Here is an 18,688-nt window from a genome sequence, read left to right as displayed (position 1 = left end):
AGTGGGTGAGTAGTTGGCAGAAGGTGGAGGAATGAAGAAATGGGGAATTAGTTCTCATGAGTATGGGATTCCTTTGAAGATAATGAAAATGTTTTAAAATTGTGGAGTGGTCACAACTCTATGACTATACTTAAAAAGTTACTAACTTGTATACTTTAAAGAGGTGGTTTTATGGTATGTAAATTATATCTCATTAAAGTTGTTATAAAAATAGTCATTGTATTTTCTCTTCTCTACAGATTTCCCTTAATAAAGAGAAGAAAAACCTCTGCTTCACAGGAAAGTAAAAGAAGATGAGTTCTACCAGACTGCTTTCTGTAATCCTGAATGATGGACACTTCATGCCTATGCTGGGGTTTGGTACTTCTGCCCCTAGGAAGGTAACCATAATGGTATTGGGGGTGGAGGAGTAGCAGGTGGTTCCTGACCTGAATCACTCACTATGTGAGTTTGGGAAATTCAGGTGGGCCTCACTTTTCTCATTTGTAACACACTTATCACCAAGTTAGGTTACTTTGTACATTAAGTCAGGGCTTTCCATGTTTTAGTAGATATATAAACACTTGAGGATCTTGTTAAAAATGTAGATTAGGAAGCCTTATCCCTGAAGGTTCTGATTGAGTAGATCTTGAATGAGGCTCTAGAATTTACGTTTATAATAAGCTTCCAACTGATTCAGATGCTGCTTGTCCAAAACCATGCTTGGAGTGGCCCTCCATCAAGAGAGATGGAAGTATGCATGCAATTGTTCAGAATGCAGGGGTGAGTAAGTCTGTTGCTGTTACTCTGGCTTCTGTCCAGTTGTAGCCATTTCGTAGTAGAAGAAACGAAATCCTATTGACATGATTACCATGTGCCAGAAACTTCACAGCAAACTTGTGAGAAAGTTGTGTTGTAATTTTTAATACCCAAGTCCTCCCTGTTCACCACTAATAAGAATATCAACAGAAAGTTCTGGGGCATAGGAACTTGGGAAAAGAGAGACAGGCTTGGAGGGAGCTGTGTGGTCTAGGTGGCCACGGTCTGTGAGAGGCCAGGTTGGTAAGACGGTGCCATGAAAGACTCACATGGTACTTGAAAAATTCCCTTCTCCTTGGCTTCGTGCATGTTTGTGGATCAAGCACTGCAAACTTACAAGGGCACATCTCAGTGGTTGTTGGTGAAGAACATTATAATTATTTAAGAAAAGTTGTAGGAGTGTTTCCCAACACAAGAGAAACATGATGCTTACCACTGAGGACTGCAAAGAAGACTGTCATGAAGTACTGCTTTTGCCATTCCTTGGCTCTTTCACCTGGGGATACTTAAATTATCTTCACAGACTCAGTTGACTCAAGAGTAGTTAAAAATGAAACAAATATACCCAAGAGGCATTTTAATTACTGAGTGAGGTATAAAGGGTTCTAATACAAACAGAAAAATTATGGATGACTTCAAGAGTCCAGGCTGGTGGGCCAGAAGAATAATGAATGCCTAAGAAAAATAAGAAGGATGTGAAGGAGAAAGTGTTGCTTAAGAACCGGCACAGCAGCCAAAAGAAGAAATAATTATGAGATTTTTTGAGTGAAAAAATAGTTTTACTTTTCAAATAATTATTTCATTTTAAAAATCAAAAAAGTTATTTTAAAATATTTTTAAATAGCTTATTTTCCTTTAAAATAATTTTTAAAACTGTATCTATTTTTGTTCTTCCTCAAATGTTCTTTGTTTTTCCAAGTTAAAATAGGTAAATCAATATTTTATTGTGTCTAAAGTTATGTCTTTATGTTGATAATTATTAGCATTGAATTATTGGATCAAAACCAATTTTGTAATCTCTTATAGAGGAAATTAAGTTAGGAATGTAAATCTTTAGATTGTGCAAATCTATAGATCATATATATACTATAAATACATAGGTAGAGGTGTAAAGGCTGTGATGTGCTGAGTCTAGCTCACGAGGACTCAAAAGAGTGTATTATGAGCATCTTTGCCCATTTTGGCAAGCTTGACCTTAGCCATGGTGGAAGAGTATTTACACTATAGAAATTGGCAAATACTACAAACCAGAACTTCTTCAGAGTTAGTTGTTAAACATTTACCACTGATTGTTACTCAACATTTAGCTTTGCCACCTCTAGCTCTTAGCCCTTAGTGGAGGGGGTGGGGGAGATTCTTTTGAATATCTCTTTAGAGAAGTGATCATCTGTTTCTGAGCCAAACAGGTCTTTATCTCTTTATGCTCTTCCAGGTTGCCATGAGTAATGTAGAAGAAGCCGTCCAGGTGGCAATAGATGTAGGCTACCGCCATATTGACTCAGCTTATTCGTATCTGAATGAAGAAGCCATTGGGCAGGCCATCAGGAAGAAGATTGCCAATGGCACTGTGAAAAGAACAGATATATTCTATACCACAAAGGTGCTATGTACCAATGCATCTGTATCTGGGAAGTCACTCTAGGCTGTAGAGCTCTTTGTCAAATTGCTCTTCATTGATTTAATTTTCATCTCCTCAGACTTGCACCACGAGAAGTCTGGTTAGGAACGTGGATTCTATAATCAGACTTTTATATTTGAATTCAGGCTCGGACACTTAATAAATGTGTGACCTTCCCTAGTCTATAGCAAGTGTAAAATAAATAAATATGTACAACCTCCAACAACCTACTAAAACACTATCCTTCAGTTTCCCAAGTTGTAAAATGAAGACAATATTATTTATCTCACAGAATTTTTATGAGTGTTGTATTTTTAAAAATAGATGTAAAGCTTGCTGAAAAGTATTTGGTACATTTCAGATGTTCAAAAATGCTGTTATTATTATCCTAATTTTTTAACTCAGAAATGATTTGGCTCTTCCTACTTTACTATAGTCAAGTTTTGACAAAGTGACTTAGTCTGTCTTAGCTAAAGTATGAGGTAATGTGATTTAGTCAGAAAGTGCAGGCTTTGGAAACAGATGTACTAGGATCAAATTTTAGTTCTTGAATATTCCATTTGACTTCGTGAAATTTCTTAACCAAAAAACAAGTTTTTTAGCCTCTCTAAGCCTTCATCCTGGCATCTCAACATATTTTGTGGTCAATAAATGTTTATTTTTCTGAAGATTAAGTTAATGTTTATAAATGTACTTACATATTTCTTTTTAAACTCTTGAGCCATTTTCTTCTATTAATAATACTCTTCATATTCACTGACATCATATCTGAAACAAATAAAAGAACTTGGGTATTTAAGTCAGGTAGGAAAAGGAACCCCAAAGAAACTTTAACCCTGGTGTTCACTGAACTGACTACTGCTAGAAAAACAAAGAACAAACAAACAAAACATTTAAACGTGAGGGGAAGTAGTCCACAGAGACAGAACACAGGCCCTCCCATACGAGCTTGTGATAAAGCGTTTCTTCCTCCCAGCCTGCATGTGACCTTTGACTACCTTTAGCTGTGCAGTAGCTACAGCACCAGGCTTCTCAGTCTCATCTTTTAATTTTCCTTTCATACAAAGCATTGGTTTCTTTAGCTTTAGTCATTTTGATGATTTTTTCCCCCTAGATGATTGCTTCTTAGATTGAGGTAACTGAAGTACCCAAAAAAGATATCGCCTATGGGTCTAACTATCTTTGGGAAACCTAACCATTTAATACAGTCAAACTAGAGCCTGGGGAACCACCATCACTTGGGGTTCCCGTCTGGCAGGCAATTTCCTAGTCTCCTCTCCAGATACTGTGATTTATTATGTTAGGAGTAGAATCAAGGAATATGTTTGTGCAAGCAAATCAGATTATTCTTTTACATTCTAAAGTCTGAGAATCTGATGAAACTGGTACTTTTTTCTCCACGTTTATCATCTTCGCTCCATATGAAACTCTGCTCTGATGATTAAGAGCTTAGTGTTGACTGGGAATAACTTGTCACTTCTCTAAGAGGATTTGGCTGCTGATGTTTATTTGCCATTTCATTACGCTCTCTCGAAGACTTTTGAAGAAGTACTCACACAACTTCTCTTTCAACCATTGCAGATGTGGGGCACCTTTTCCCGCCCAGAATTGGTCCAAAGAGGCCTTGAACTGTCACTGCAGAAACTTCAGCTGAGCTACGTGAATCTTTACCTTGTTCATTACCCGGTATCTTTGCAGGTTAGCACACGTTGTTTTACCTTGCTGATCAACATAAATACTAGTCACTGAATGCAAGAGAGGAAACAGTTTCTGAGGATGAGATGATGCTTTTAAGATTCTCTCTCGTGCTTTTTATTGATTATTTTTCTGAAATTCTTCTAAACTCAGTTCACAACACTAGCCCCAGAGTGACAGGAGTTCAGCAGTGTGAACAGCTTTGCCTCAGTCTTGTGGATGTACTACCAATATTTTCAAGTTCTTATCCCCTGAAGTCTCAAACCCACGTGGTCGACAGTGGAGTTCAGTTACGGAACAGAAAGTTCAGTGAGGGCAAGACTCAGCTTTGAATGCTGACAAGTCACTGGGAAGAGAGAGAGAGCTCTTTGCGAGGGTCCAGGACCAGGGGGCCTGCTGGGTATCACACCACCCTAGAGTCTGCCCAGGACAGGATGCTAAGTACCTCAACTTAGCCTTGACACAGACAATATTGATTAAATTTGTGATGCTCAAAAGCATTTCTAGGATATATTTCCTACATGTGCTGCCTCTGCCATTGGCATAATTTTACAAATCTATTCAAGAATAAGGTTGGAGGGCTTCATCAGTCTCAAGGTTTATAGGCCCTAAGGTTGGCTGAGATGAGGCAGAGCTTCGTGCAAACTCTCCTTCTTTCCTATGTTCCAGCCTGGAGAGGAGTTTATCCCAATGGACTCACAGGGAAAGATCATTTTTGACACAGTAGATCTCTGCAGCATGTGGGAGGTGAGTGCAGCCTCAGTGAGCCCATCTCTGTACCTTGGGGGAGACAGAAAAAAATAGACAAGGAATTCAGGAAATGGGACCTGGTCTAATATCCCCAGTGTTCAGACTCGGGAGAGCCCTCAATGTCTCTCTGCCTCTGTTTTCACATTTCATTCACTTACTCATCCAGCAAGTGTGTATTGAGTGCCTACGGTGTATCAAGTTCTATTCTGCATACCAGAGAGCATCAATGAACAGAACCAGGGTGTTGGTCCATGCATGGGGAGGTGCTGTGGTATGTGGGGGTGAAAAAGAAAGCTGTGTGCTGGAGTCAGTTTGGGGCACAGACCTGCAATGATAAACAGAGTGGCAGGGTAGGCGTCTTTGAAAGAGTGACATTAGAGCAAAGACTTGTAGCAGATGCAGGAATCAATTGCATGGATATCTGGGAAAAGAGTGATGCAGGCAGAAAGAGAGACAAGGCAGTGCTTTTCTTTTGTTTTTGTCTTTTTAGATGGAGCTGTGCTCTGGCAACCCGGCAGGAATGCAATGGCAAGTTCTTGGCTCACTACAACCTTTGCCTCCTGGGTTCAAGTGATTCTCCTGCCTCAGCCTCCCGAGTAGCTGGAGTTACAGGCATGCACCACCATGCCTGGCTAATTTTTGTATTTTTAGTAGAGACTGGGTTTCACAACATTGGCCAGGCTGGTTTCAAACCCCTGACCTCAGGAGATCTGCCTGCCTCAGCCTCCCAAAGTGCTAGGGTTACAGGAGGGAGCCACCGTGCTGGGCCACAGCAATGTTTTTAAGAGGGGAGAGATACTAGTGTGTCCAAGATCAGCAAGGGGACATGTGAGACTAGACATTGTGAGTGAGTGGACAGTGCAGGGAATTAGGTCAGAAAGCAGAAGCCGGTGGTCCCACAGGTGGAAGCCCTGCCTCTCAGCCCACACCTGCTGCACTTCCTGTTCTCTTGGCACTTGGTACTGGTTTTGCCGTTGCTTGATCAAACTCTTATAGGTGTTCACTAAAGACCATACTAGTTCCCTTAACTCTGTCCTGGCCACCTACTCGCATTGTTTTCATTCCATCTTCGTGCCTATTTATTTTACTTATTTACTTTTCATTTTTCTCTTACCGGTCCATTTGTGCCTCATTGATCGACATCTGCACTTTGCAAGGCCGTGTCTCTCCCACTGTCTCATACTCAATCTTCGCCTACCTCTAGCGTGCAGACATGTATTATTTGCCTCTAGCTGGCTACACAGATGACTCCTCACAACACTATCCTCTCCAGGCCATGGAGAAGTGTAAGGACGCAGGATTGGCCAGGTCCATCGGGGTGTCCAACTTCAACCGCAGGCAGCTGGAGATGATCCTCAACAAGCCAGGGCTCAGGTACAAGCCCGTCTGCAACCAGGTGAGCACCAGCCATCTGCCCCACCAACTGCTCCCTCTGCCCTTTGGCTTCCTCTGTTCTCGATTTGACAAAGCTACTGTTGACATGCTTCTCACATGTATTTTACTTTTCAACATCAGATCCTTCAAGGGAAGAAAACACACTTTGAATTGTTGAAAACTGTCCATGACGCCATGTCACCTTATCAAAAAATAATCTAAGGTTTTTAAAAAAAATATTAAGAGTATAACCTTACAGGTGCTATAGTGGTTGGTTCTAGAAGTTAGAACTAGTGAATGCTTGACAACAACTTCTTTTTTTTCTCTTTCTTTTTCTTTTCTTTTTTTTTTGAGATGGAGTTTCACTCTTGTTGCCCAGGCTAGAGTGCAATGGCACAATCTCAGTTCACTGCAATGTTCGCCTCCCAGGTTCAAGCCATTCTCCTGCCTCAGCATCCCGTGTAGCTGCAATTACAGGTGCTCACCACCACGCTTGGCTAATTTTTTGTATATTTAGCAGAGACAGGGTTTCACCATGTTGGCCAGGCTGGTCTCAAACTCCTGATCTCAGGTGATCCACTCACCTTGGCCTCCCAAAGTGCTGAGATTACAGCATGAGCCACTGTTCCCAGCTGACAACCACGTTTTTTTAACAGAAAAGTTCAGCAAATTTGGAAAATAATTTCATATCAGTTTGTATGTAAAAGAAAATGGATGATTCATTTTTATGTTTGCCAACTCCTTTAAGGGCTGTGTTGTGAGATAACCACTGAGCTTCTCTATGGTACGAAATCCCTCCCAAACTTATGAAAAGCAACTGTTTGGATTCAGGGTGGGCTTTTTAAAAGAGTCCCTTTTCATAAGTTTGAGAGAGATGTGGATAACCATGAGGTTGCATAAAAATCTGAATGCCCTGAATGTCCCTAAAGTAGGCACTTAAAAATTATTAAAATGGTAAAATTTAAGTATGAGCTTGTTGTAGACAGTTGATTTAAGAAAACATGGTAAAAGTTTTGTTATGGGTATTTTACCACAATGCAACATATAAAAACGTAATTAAAGGCCAGTCAATAAGATAAGCCCACTTGAATGGGCAACACGTAACCTGCAGTATCTTGGAGGACTGTGAGGCAAGTCACGTGACTGTAGGAAGAGCTGGCAGTTCGTCGGTGCTGGGGAAGGCTCACACTTCAACCAGGTGGCACATCTGACATGCAGACTAAGTGAGGATGATCATCAATTTATAATTGCCTATTAGTAAATCTTCATTAATTTCTCTTTTTTTTTGAAGAAAAAAACAAATAGGAGTTCTAAAATGTTTTCTTTTGTGACCGGTGGGAATTTTACCTCCACTTTGCACAACATCAATTTAGAGAAAGAAAAAAAAATGGTTTTGAGTTCAGTAGTTGATGAAGACCCAGAGGAGAATCCGGACATTACCTTGAACTCTAAAGGATGAAAGGAATTTGGCTAAGTGAAGGCTGATTGGCTGGGAGGAACGTTACACGGCCTCGAAAGCTTGAGCAAAAGTACAACTGGTTAATTATGTGCAGCAAACTGAATCATAGTGAGAAATTCACTCAGGTGAGGGCTTACAGGGTCCAGGTGGGTTTTAAGCCCTGAATCTAATGGTTCTACCCTTCCTTAGTTTTTAGGGTTATGACTAAGAAAACACACATGCAGCAATTCCATAGAAGCTTGATGTGCACTGATGATTAAGCCAATGCAGGGCCTTTCCTGCAGGCTGGGTTGGAGAACACAGTTCAAGTGAGCCTTAAATGAGGTCTGTTGCTTTTCTTTGGATCTCTGTCCATTCCTCTTATCAAATCACTGGAGTCAGGGAACAAACAGTAAGAAAAGCATGCAGCCAAAAGTTCACTTGCCAAATTCTTGGTTTCCAGGCTGGTGGATCATAAGCTGAAAAGTCATTACTCACATCCTCCAATAATGTAAACAATTCATCAGATGGAAAACTAGCAATTCGACTCAACAGAGAATTGATGTCACAGGGAGAAATGCTGCCCTCAATTCTGGAGAGATAGGCTGATAGAGACATTATCAGTATCCCACAGCTGGGGCCAGTGCTGAGTAGGAAAACCTACACTGTTATTACTGAATTGCTGGGAGTTCAATGTGGACAAATCTGAAAGAGAATACTCCAGGGACACCCAGTCTTAGGGAGGCCTCCACACTTTTGTAAGTTGTACCTTTACTGTCTACCAAGTTTTTGCAGTGAATACCAGAGACAAATCTCCTCATGCTTCTGGCTGGAGAAGCCCAAAGTAGCCATGTTTTCTTAAAAGGGCCTGCCCTCAGCAGAAGGTATTTTACTAGAGCCTATGCCTGAAGTTTTACTTGAATCTAACCTAAGGAAAAAGAAATACTCAATTCCAACTTAAAGAATCAACAAGATCTCCTGGAACTCACAAGTAAACATAAAAAGGTGGTAGAACATGAGGTTAATATACAAAAATCAATTGTTTTTCTATATGTCAGCGATGAAAAAATAGAGTTTAGAATTTAAAACACTATGCCATTTACATTAGCATCATACAAATAAACATTTTGGTATAAATCTAATGAAGTGGGTTGGGTGTGGTAACTCATGCCTATAATCCTAGCACTTTGGGAGGTTGAGGCAGGCAGATCCCCTGAGGTCAGGAACTCAAGACCAGCCTGGCCAACAAGGTGAAACTGTGCCTCTACTAAAACTACAAAAATTAGCTGGGTATAGTGGTATGTAACCATAATCCCAGAAACTTGGGAGGCTAAGACAGAAGAATCTCTTGAACCCAGGAGACAGAGGTTACAGTGAGCCAAGATCATGCCACTGCACTCCAGCTTGGGCAACAGAACAAGACTCTGTCTCAAAAAAAAAACAAAACGAAGTATGGGTAAGATCTATATGAAGGATACTACAAAACACTAAAGAAGAAATCGAAGAGGATTTAAATAAATGAAGAGAATGCTATATTTAAATGTATAGGAAGATACTACGTGAAGGTATAAGTTTTTTACAATTTGACCTATATATTCAATACAATCCCAATAAAATTACCAGTAAGTAATTTTTGCGAATACCAACGAACTCTTCTTAAAGTTCACACTGAAAAGTAAGAAACAAAGAATAGCTGACACAATACTGAAGAAGAAAGTCATATAACTAAAACTACCCATCTTTAAGAGATGCTATAAAGTACAGTAATCCTGACAATGTGGTATTGGTGAAAGAATAGACAAATAGATCGATGGAACAGAACAGAGAGAGCCCAGAAATAGACCCACACACATACAGTCATACGATCTTGACAAAGGAGCAAAGGGAATTTAATGGAGAAAATAATCTGGACAAATGGTGCTGGAAAAACTATACATCCACATTCGAAGATTTAAAAAAAGATTTAGACACAGACTTAACATCCCTCACGAAAATTAACTCAAAATGGATCACAGACCTAAATGTAAAATAGAAAACCATAAAACTCCTAGAAGGTATAAAACAAAAACTAGATAACCTTGGGTATGGTGATGACTTTTTAGATATATTACCGAGGGCGTGATCCATGAAAGAACAAACGAATAAGCTGGATTTCATTGAAGTTAGAAAATTCTGCTTTGTGAAAGAAACTGTCAAGAAAATGAGAATACAAATCCCTGATTGGAGAAAATATTTGCAAAACATATGTCTGATATAAAATTGATTTCCAAATTACACAAAGAAATCTTAACACTCAAGAATAAGAAACCATAAACAACCAAATGTAGAAATGAGCAAAAGATCTGAACAGTTTAACACAGATATATAGATGGCAAATAATCCAATAAAGTTGCTCAACATCATATATCACTAGACAATCATAAATTTAAAAGATTTTACTGCACACCTGTGAGAATGGGCAAACTCCAAAACACTGACAACACCAACTGCTGCAGAGAATATAGAGAAACTGAAACTCTTCTTAATTGCTGGTGGAAATGATGTAGAATATTTCTTTTTGGTCACTTTGCAAGCCAGGGATCCCTGGCTGGTGATGCCCCACCTGGGCTGCACTCGACCACACTGGTGAACCCTAGCTCACCTGTGTTATAACTTGTACCTGAGTTTGGTGGTTCTTGAGCTCTTGTACCACATCCAAGAAGAATGAGGAAACACTGGACATTGAAGGGAGAGGAGGGAGGAGAAGAATTTGATTGAGTGATGAAAATGGCTTTAGCAGAGAGGGGATGCCGGGTTGGTCCCCCTACCCAAAGGCAGGAAAGTCCCCCATGCGGCTGGGTCTGGTGCTCTTTGTGGACTCAGAATCAGGAGTGCATGCTGATTGGTTTGTGAATATGCAAAAAAGGTTAAAGTGAAGACACCACTCAAAGGTGTGCATGACAGTGCAGAAAACCAATTAGGAAAGGGTAGGTCTATGTAAAATAGGTGAAGGGTGGGGATCAACCAGAGGAAACTGGGACAAACAGGAAGGCAAGTGCTCAATCTCGTCCAAGAATTTAACTTGTATTTTGGATTTCAGGCTATTAACTCTCCTGGGCTTGGAGGCAGGGTTTCACTGGGGATTCACCCCCATCTGCCTAGGCATTTGGCTGTATCCTGCCACTCTCAAATTACAAAATGATATAGCCACTTTGGAAGACATTTTGGCAGTTTCTTACAAAACTATACATACTCTCACCACATAATCCAGAAGTCAGCAGTCATGCTTTCTGGCATTTACCTAAATTAGTTGAAAACATATCCAGATAAAAACTTGCCCATAGACACTTGTAGCATATATATTCATCATCGCCAAAACTTTGAAGCAACCAAGCTGTCACCATGGTTCATGAGCAAGAACCAAAGATATCCCCATGGTTTTCAGTCTGAGAGACTGAAATTCTCTTTTGGCCTTGTACACAACCTGCCCTCTAAGAGCACTGAGTTAATTATCTAATCAACAGCGCCATGCCCTCCATGGGCTGTAATCCCAAGTGAAGCCCGTGGGAGCTTCATGGGTATAGCTGTGGATGACCATCATGGCTTGGCCGGTGTTGCTGGTATCCTAAAAGATGTTTGATACCATGCAATGCAGCACTGCATGTCCCTGGTAAACTTGGTGTTGGTGGTTCCGTAACCTAACTCTCCTGCTTGGCATTCTGCAGGTGGAATGTCACCCTTACCTCAACCAGAGCAAACTCCTGGAGTACTGTAAGTCCAAGGACATTGTCATGACTGGATATGCTGCCTTGGGGTCTGACCCAGGAAAGGAATGGTAATAATCTCCATACAGTTATTTTATTGTGTTTATTTTTTTTTGTTTTTTTTTTTGTTTGTTTGTTTGTTTAGATGGGGAATCTCACTCTGTCACCCAGGCTGGAGTGCAATGGCACAATCATGGCTCACTGCAGGCTTGACCATCCAGGCTCAAGTCAGGATCTTCCCTCCCAGACTTCCTGAGTAGCTGGGACTACAGGCGTGCACCACCATGCCTGGCTAATTGTTTATTTTCATTTTTGTAGAGACAGGGTTTCGCCATGTTACCCAGGCTAGTCTTGAATTCCTGGCTCAAGTGATCCTCCTACCTCGGCCTCCAAAAGTGCTGGGATTAGAGGTGAAAGCCACCACTTCTGGCCCATAGTTATTTTAATCATAGATACTGTACCTTCTGAAGTAATCTCTCAACTGTCTGAAGAAATTAAAAATAGACAGCAGGAATAAACTCACTTGTAAACCTTGTACCTAATCCAGACCTACATTATAAGAACTCAATAGAACTGCCATCTTCCATTGATTTGTCCTTCATTTTTGGATGTAACAAAAGAAGCAAAACAGATATTGAGATGGCCAGAAGGTAATGAGAAAAGTTGTAGGAGATTAGCATCCCTGACCAAAATGAGCAGCCCCCAAGTAAAATGGATATTCAGCCTCAGACTTGTAGCATCTCTGCCTCTCCTCTAAGGGTGAAAAAAGACAACCCAGTTCTCCTGGAGGATCCAGTACTCAATGCCATCGCTGAAAAGCACAGGCGAACTCCAGCCCAGGTTGCCTTGCGCTACCAGCTGCAGCGGGGGGTGGTGGTCCTGGCCAAGAGCTTCACTGAGAAGAGAATCAAAGAGAACTTCCAGGTACGGGACAGGGTGGTGGCAGCGGGGGACTGACAGAGCCACATCATTTCCCCGTGGCATGTGGGTTTTTGCAAAACTCTCAAGGTGTATTTGGGCAAAGCTTAGCCCCTTCTACATTCTATGCATATAAGCACCATATTTAATTGCTTTGTCCCCCAGTGCTGCAAGGGAGAGTGGGATGGTTGGAAAGAACACTAAAGACAGGGTTAGAAGCAAGTCCTAATCCTGAGTTTTCCCGTACAGTATGGTGCTGGGTAAGTCATCCCTTGATTTCTATAGCTGTAAAATAAAGGGATTAGATCACGTGAGGTTTGGGCTTAATTTTTCTAGGACTTCTTTGCTGCAATGACAGCTCCCCAAAAAAAGACTCTGAGAAAGGGTTAGCAATGCCAATCTCAAGTTTATAAATGGACAAATTCCCATGACATGCCACTGAATGAATCACTTGTCCATGACAACTCACTCATAAATCCTACACAAATTCCTACATGGAGGTAATGAGGTAATCCTACATGGATTTTGTGTGTTTGTGGAGAGGGGAGAAGATGAATGGCAGTTGCCTCAAGGAAATTAAATTGATATTTTCACATTTCTGACAGGTTTTTGACTTCCAGCTGACACCAGAAGACATGAAAACCATAGATGGCCTGAACAAGGATATGAGCTATTTTGAAAACATTCTATAAGTAGCTTGTTTTGTTGTCAACACTAGGGAACAGGACAGTGGGGGGAATTCAGTTGATTTCAATCCACAGAAAGCAGAGTCTGTTGCTTAGGAAAACTTTTGGAAAACATTTTTTTTCTTTCAGACTTCAGATCAGAGATATTTTCTTCCAAGGCTCAGGGCTCTGCCCAGACAAGAGTGTGAGCAGAACTCAACATAGACTGAAGCTCCCTGTTGAAGATGGGGCTCTCCTGGTTCCCCACTGCCTCCGTGTGTCCCTCATCACTAGGCTTCCCTCCAATCTATACCCCAAGAATTCCATGGTTTCAATCTGTAGCCCAGACCTTTTTCCTGGTCTCTAGTAGCCCACTGATTTTCTATTAAATTAAAATTTTCTGGAGATATTCCCTACAGATAGTTCTACTTATTCTTACAGTTAAAACTTGATACACTTAATATTGAAGTCTTTGATGTTCTCTCTATCCTCATCATGGTAATACTAAAAGACCACTATCCTGGCACAAACCTCACCCTCTACACCTAAATAACCACCTCATCCTGTTGATTCTGTATTTCAGCATTTCTCATGTTTCCCTAATAACCATCACAAAGCCCGTCCTCTCTCATTCAGATTTTGAAACTGAATTGGCTCTCTTGCAAGGCTGGCCACAGGGGTGGATCTTCAGCCACGGTTTCCAAACAATGTTCAGAACTTTGCTCAGGTCTGGGGGTTCTCAGTAGAAAAGAGTAAGCAGGTTCCAAAAATTAAGAAGGAAAAAGGGAAGAGGCTGAGTATCAAGCAAGTGGAGGTGATAATGAAAATCCAGTGGCAGGAAAATAAATTTTTCTAAAGATAGACTTTTAATGACCCTTCAAATTTTTAGATTCTATGATTCTCAGAAGGCTGTAGAGAAAAATCAGGAAGTTATTTTTTTCTTTGGTGGCATATAGTATATATATGTATGTAAACATCTCAGAACATGGGAAGACCAACCAATCCAGTAGCTCTTGGACTGACTCCCATCCTCTGCTGCCCAGTAAGTCTGGCCACCAGCGCCTTAGCTCCCTTGAAGTTATCATGGTCTTTGTCACTGTTAGTTCAGTCATGACAGGAGCCTAAAATTCCTGTTCCCAAATAGCTCTGTGTACACCACCTTAACACTTTTTCACTGCGCTTCCTGAAAGTCCTGCTCAACCACTTTATCCTTGATGTCTTCTGTAAATGTTCTTTTCATCTTTTCACAGTAGCTGAAAGCCTATTTCTCCTAGGAGCACTGATTCCCATCAGCTCTCTCCAGTTGGGGCTGTTATCCTTCCCAAGACCTTAGTAGTGCTAAGCCTGACTATTGAGTTGGAATCACCTTCCTAGAAGCATTCAGCTCTGCGCTCTGTGTCATCAGACTAACCCACCACTACCACTGTCCTTTGCAGCCTTCAGGGCTGCATTCCCAGGTCTTCTCTCATCCACCGAAGAGTTTAGTTCCCAGTTTTCACTCCAACCAGCAGTACAACTGTCATAATTTCTTACCATTTCAACACCACACAGATAATCCTTGAAACAGTCCGATCTTTCGGTTTTGTGACTTTCCTCTTCCAATGTGTTTATCCTTCAGTCTCACTCAGCCTGTCAACCTAGTAGTCTCATCCTAAACGTTGTCATTGCGAGTTACTAACCATGACTGGATGTCAGTTTCGAATTCTTACCCTGCAGTCATCACCTCCTACATTTCCCGCTCCTTTTCTACATGATGACCTTCAGTAACCCTTTGATGACTACACGACCTACAGTTCACTGACCCCTACCACCTTTTCACTGTAACTCGACCCTCTAATGTACCCTCTATCCTTTTTTACCTGCTTAAATTTTGGGGACAATCCATATATTAACATCCTTGCAGATACCCTCCACCGTTGCCATTTCTTCTAATGTTCTTTGCTGGTTTCTCCTCATTAGCTTGACTGCTCAGTTTTGGAGTGACTTAGAGCTCAACCTAGACCTCTTCTCTTTTCTCCACCTACTTTTACATCATTGTTGATTTCATCTATTCTCATCCTTTAAATATCATCTAAATATAGACTTGCCAAATTATATTCAGCCCAGGTCAGGGCTCTGGACCAAGGTTTATATATCTATATACCTCTACCTGGATATCTATTATGTATCTCCAAATTATCATGTCTGTAATTGGGCTGATAATGGTATCTGCAATTTCTTCCCCAATACACACACACACACACACACACACACACACACACACACACCATGCTCATACCAAAGTTTTTCTGATAAAGTAACTGGCTCCTGGTGGCCTCCATTTCCTGTACTTCAGCCCCAGACATAGTAGCCACAGTGGACAGGTTAAAAAGGGTGTAAACCGGAAGTCCTCAATATTTGGGAGCCTGCCGTCTTACTCAGAATTAAGAGCAAACTCATTACAAAGACCTAAAGGGCCAATAGGTACTCCCTTTCTTAACTTTGTGTGTCCCTGTCCTTCCATTCTCTCAATTCTTGACTCCAATGCAGCCCCAGTGACCTCCTTGCTATTCCTGACTGTATTAGTCTTTTTTACACTGATGATAAAGATGTACCCAACACTGGGAAATTTACAAAAGAAAGAGAGGCTTAATGGACTTACAGTTCCAAGAGGCTGGGGAGGCCTCACAATCATGGCAGAAGGCAAAGAGGAGCAGGTCATGTCTTACATGGATGGCAGCAAGCAAAAAGAGAGCCTGTGCAGAGAAACTCCTGTTGTTAAAACCATCAGATCTCATGAGACTCATTCACTATCACAAGAACAGTGCAGGAAAGATCCACCCCCATAATTCACTCACCTCCCACTGGGTTCCTCCAACGACATGTGGGAATTGGGGGAGTTATAATTCAAGATCAGATTTGGGTGGGGACACAGCCAAACCATAACAGTAGCATATGTCAGGCCTGTCTTAGGGCCTTCCCACTGGCCATTCTCTCTGCTTAGAAAGCTCTTCCCCATATAGCAGGATGGCTCACTCCTTTACATCCTTCAGGTCTTCACTCATACATCATTCAATGATGGCTCCTCTGTCACTTATCTAAAAATTCAACTCTTCCTAGAAGGGCCTTTCTCTCTACTTTGCTTCGTTTTTGTCCTTGACACATATCCCTAACTTACATACCATATATTTTACTAGTTTATTTAGCTTTTTTTCTCTTTAGCATGTTAGAGCATTAGATTCTAAGGGCAGGGTTTTTGTTTTGTTTTTGTTCTTTTGTTCTTAAACTACTCTCTCCCTGGGTACTTAATAAATATTGGTTAAATGAATAACATAATCAAATGATAAAGAGGGCAAAGGTAACGGAGAGTGAAGATACATGCAGGAACACCTGACAATAAATGTCAGTAATATTAATCAACAATAAGTATTCAATGACTTGGCATTTTCTATGTCAAAAATTATTACTTTGTATATAGAAAGAGTTTTTCTCTCCCATGCTAAAAAAGAAGCACCTGGTTGAAGTGATTTCATCTTCTAAACATTGTGTCTATGTCTAGGTAGAATATAGAATTTTCTCCCAAGAAAAGCCATAGATAAATTGTTTCTGAATGCCTGACATATATTGAACAGTGATAATTTTATCACCTTCCTCATTATCACCTTAAAATATTTATTAACTTTACATATTAAATCACACTGAGCATTGTTTTAAAAGACAAAGAATTTATTTCCGCCTTCCTGGAGGTTCAAAATATAAACACAAATAATTTATCTCCTCAAGCTGCAGAATAACATATTGAAAAAATGGAATGCCTTGGCATATTTGTGAATGTGTGCCCATGTGTGTAGGTATATTTATTTTCCACAATGTATTTATGACAGCATGATGCACTAGTATGTTATTATCATAAAACTAGTTGGGTTTGTACCTAAGTCACAAAGAAAACTGTGTTAACTTTTAGGCTCATACCGTTTAACAGAAATCTGTCTTCATCCAACCCAGAAACAATGATTTGACTGAGACTCTCCCTTTACCTTTTAGCTTTTCTCATCACCTGGATTATCAATTTCTTGATGACTATTAAGAAAATTATCTGTGGTTGTTCCAGAGCTTATTGATTTTGGGTTGATGAATAGAGAACATTTCAAGGATGAGAAGTTTCTAGTATTCCCCATTGATTAGCCTGCTCAGTCACAAGTTGGCCTAAGACCCTGGATCAGAAAATAAAAGTATCTAAACCCAGTTTTCTCTTGATTCCCATCCCCACAACTGCCAAAATAAAGAGGTATTTGAAACAATCTAACTGCTGCAGCTTTGGCATTTGCTTTTGTTTCTTTCCCATCTCACTGAGGTTAAGATGCTGACATCCGGGGAAGGGCTGATAGAAGGGGTGATCATAAGGGATGTGACTCTCGCAAAAAACGCTAATAACTTGGTATACCTTCAAATTTGCAAAATCTTTTTTTACTTGTTTGTCCTTCTTGAGCATTTTTTTCTTTTCTGTGTATTCACAGTATACGATTTTAATAGATACTCTAAAGGAATTTAACACTTAATACCTAATACCCAAAATGTCCTGATTTTAATTTTAAAAGTTACTTATCATACCAAGAACACGGATGGTCTCGAGTTGAATAAATGAAGGTAAACACCAGATTGCTACAACCAGGACGGTCAAGACATTATCATTATCCGATCAAGTTTTTAAAGCAACCATTGTAAAAACGGTCAACAAACAACTGTAAACACACTTGCAACAAATGAAAAAACAAAGTTTCAACCAAAAAATTAGAAAGTGTTAGAAAATAAATAGAAGAGGCCAGATGCGGACGCAGTAGCTCACGCCTGTAATCCCAGCACTGTGGGAGGCCGAGGCGGGTGGATCATGAGGTCGAGAGATCGAGACCATCCTGGTCAACATGGTGAAACCCCGTCTCTACTAAAAAATATACAAAAAATTAGCTGGGCATGGTGGCGTGTGCCTGTAATCCCAGCTACTTAGGAGGCTGAGGCAGGAGAATTGCCTGAACCCAGGAGGCAGAGGTTGTGGTGAGCCGAGATCGCGCCATTGCACTCCAGCCTGGGTAAGGAGAGCAAAACTCCGTCTCAGAAAAAAAAAGAAAATAAATAGAAGATAAATGAACAACTAAGTTTGGAAATATTAAAACAAAGTTACAATATACAAAATTTAAATTTTAGTCAATAGGATCAATAACATAAGAAATAGAGGAGATAATTATTGATCTGGAAGTTAAAGCAATATAAATCATCCAATAGGAGCAACAGATAGAAAACAGACAGAAGAAGAAAAGGAACAGAGCTTCCAGGACCTGTGGAAATACAACAAAAGACTTAACATTCCTGCCGTCAAAGTCCTGAAAGGAAAAGGAAGCAAAGAGTGGGCCGGAAAAGTACTTAGAGATGCAGTGGCTGCTTTAACTGCTGAAAGCTTTTCAAATTTAGAAACACTTACAAACCTATAGAGTCAAGAAGATAAGTGATCTTCAAATAATATAAACCAAAAGGAATCAAATCAAGGCACATCATAAGTATATGAAAACCAAAAGAGAAGAAAAGTTTCTAAAAAAGCAAGAGAAAAATAACACCTAATCTATAGAATAAAAAGAATTAAAATAATTGTGAATTTTTTATCAAAAAATCATGGAAGCAAGTGACAATAATTTTCAAATGCTGAAAAAAAATAATT

At 40.3% G+C, this 18,688-nt stretch overlaps 2 protein-coding genes and 1 long non-coding RNA gene across 10 annotated transcripts in view; 2 read left to right on the top strand and 1 right to left on the bottom strand.

Moving 5' to 3' along the window:
- AKR1E2 (aldo-keto reductase family 1 member E2) overlaps positions 1-377 on the top strand; it is a 37,338-nt gene extending 36,961 nt beyond the window's left edge. Inside the window, exon 11 of the transcript XR_013519499.1 lies at positions 240-377. The gene's annotated coding sequence lies outside the window, so the exon portion shown is untranslated. The remainder of the gene's footprint in view (positions 1-239) is intronic.
- The window catches only part of LOC100409025 (prostaglandin F synthase 1-like), a 52,189-nt gene that overhangs the window by 7,700 nt on the left and 25,801 nt on the right, over positions 1-18,688 (top strand). For 4 of the 8 annotated variants that reach the window (XR_013519497.1, XR_013519496.1, XR_013519494.1 and 1 more), the window contains exons 2-8: positions 240-380; positions 2,231-2,398; positions 3,998-4,114; positions 4,781-4,858; positions 6,066-6,257; positions 11,378-11,487; positions 12,175-12,340. Coding sequence is in view for 4 of the 8 variants with exons in the window: in XM_035306745.3 (XP_035162636.1) it covers positions 294-380; positions 2,231-2,398; positions 3,998-4,114; positions 4,781-4,858; positions 6,066-6,257; positions 11,378-11,487; positions 12,175-12,340; positions 12,940-13,026 (1,005 nt within the window). In the remaining 4 variants the exon portion in view is untranslated. Of the gene's footprint in view, positions 1-236; positions 381-679; positions 763-2,230; positions 2,399-3,997; positions 4,115-4,780; positions 4,859-6,065; positions 6,258-11,377; positions 11,488-12,174; positions 12,341-12,939; positions 17,281-18,688 lie in introns of those variants that run through there. The other 4 variants (XM_035306750.3, XM_035306751.3, XM_035306749.3 and 1 more) reach the window with 4 other exon arrangements.
- Positions 2,360-18,688, bottom strand: part of LOC128932537 (uncharacterized) — a 32,491-nt gene continuing 16,162 nt past the window's right edge. Inside the window, exons 3-4 of the long non-coding RNA XR_013519505.1 lie at positions 15,641-15,734; positions 2,360-3,184 (exon numbers count right to left, since the gene is read on the bottom strand). This is a non-coding gene — a long non-coding RNA (uncharacterized LOC128932537). The remainder of the gene's footprint in view (positions 3,185-15,640; positions 15,735-18,688) is intronic.

The sequence above is a fragment of the Callithrix jacchus genome, chromosome 7, assembly GCF_049354715.1.
Source record: "Callithrix jacchus isolate 240 chromosome 7, calJac240_pri, whole genome shotgun sequence".
Lineage (NCBI taxonomy): Eukaryota > Metazoa > Chordata > Mammalia > Primates > Cebidae > Callithrix > Callithrix jacchus.
Note: the sequence above shows the minus strand (reverse complement) of the source record. Positions and strands in the feature narration are given on the sequence as shown.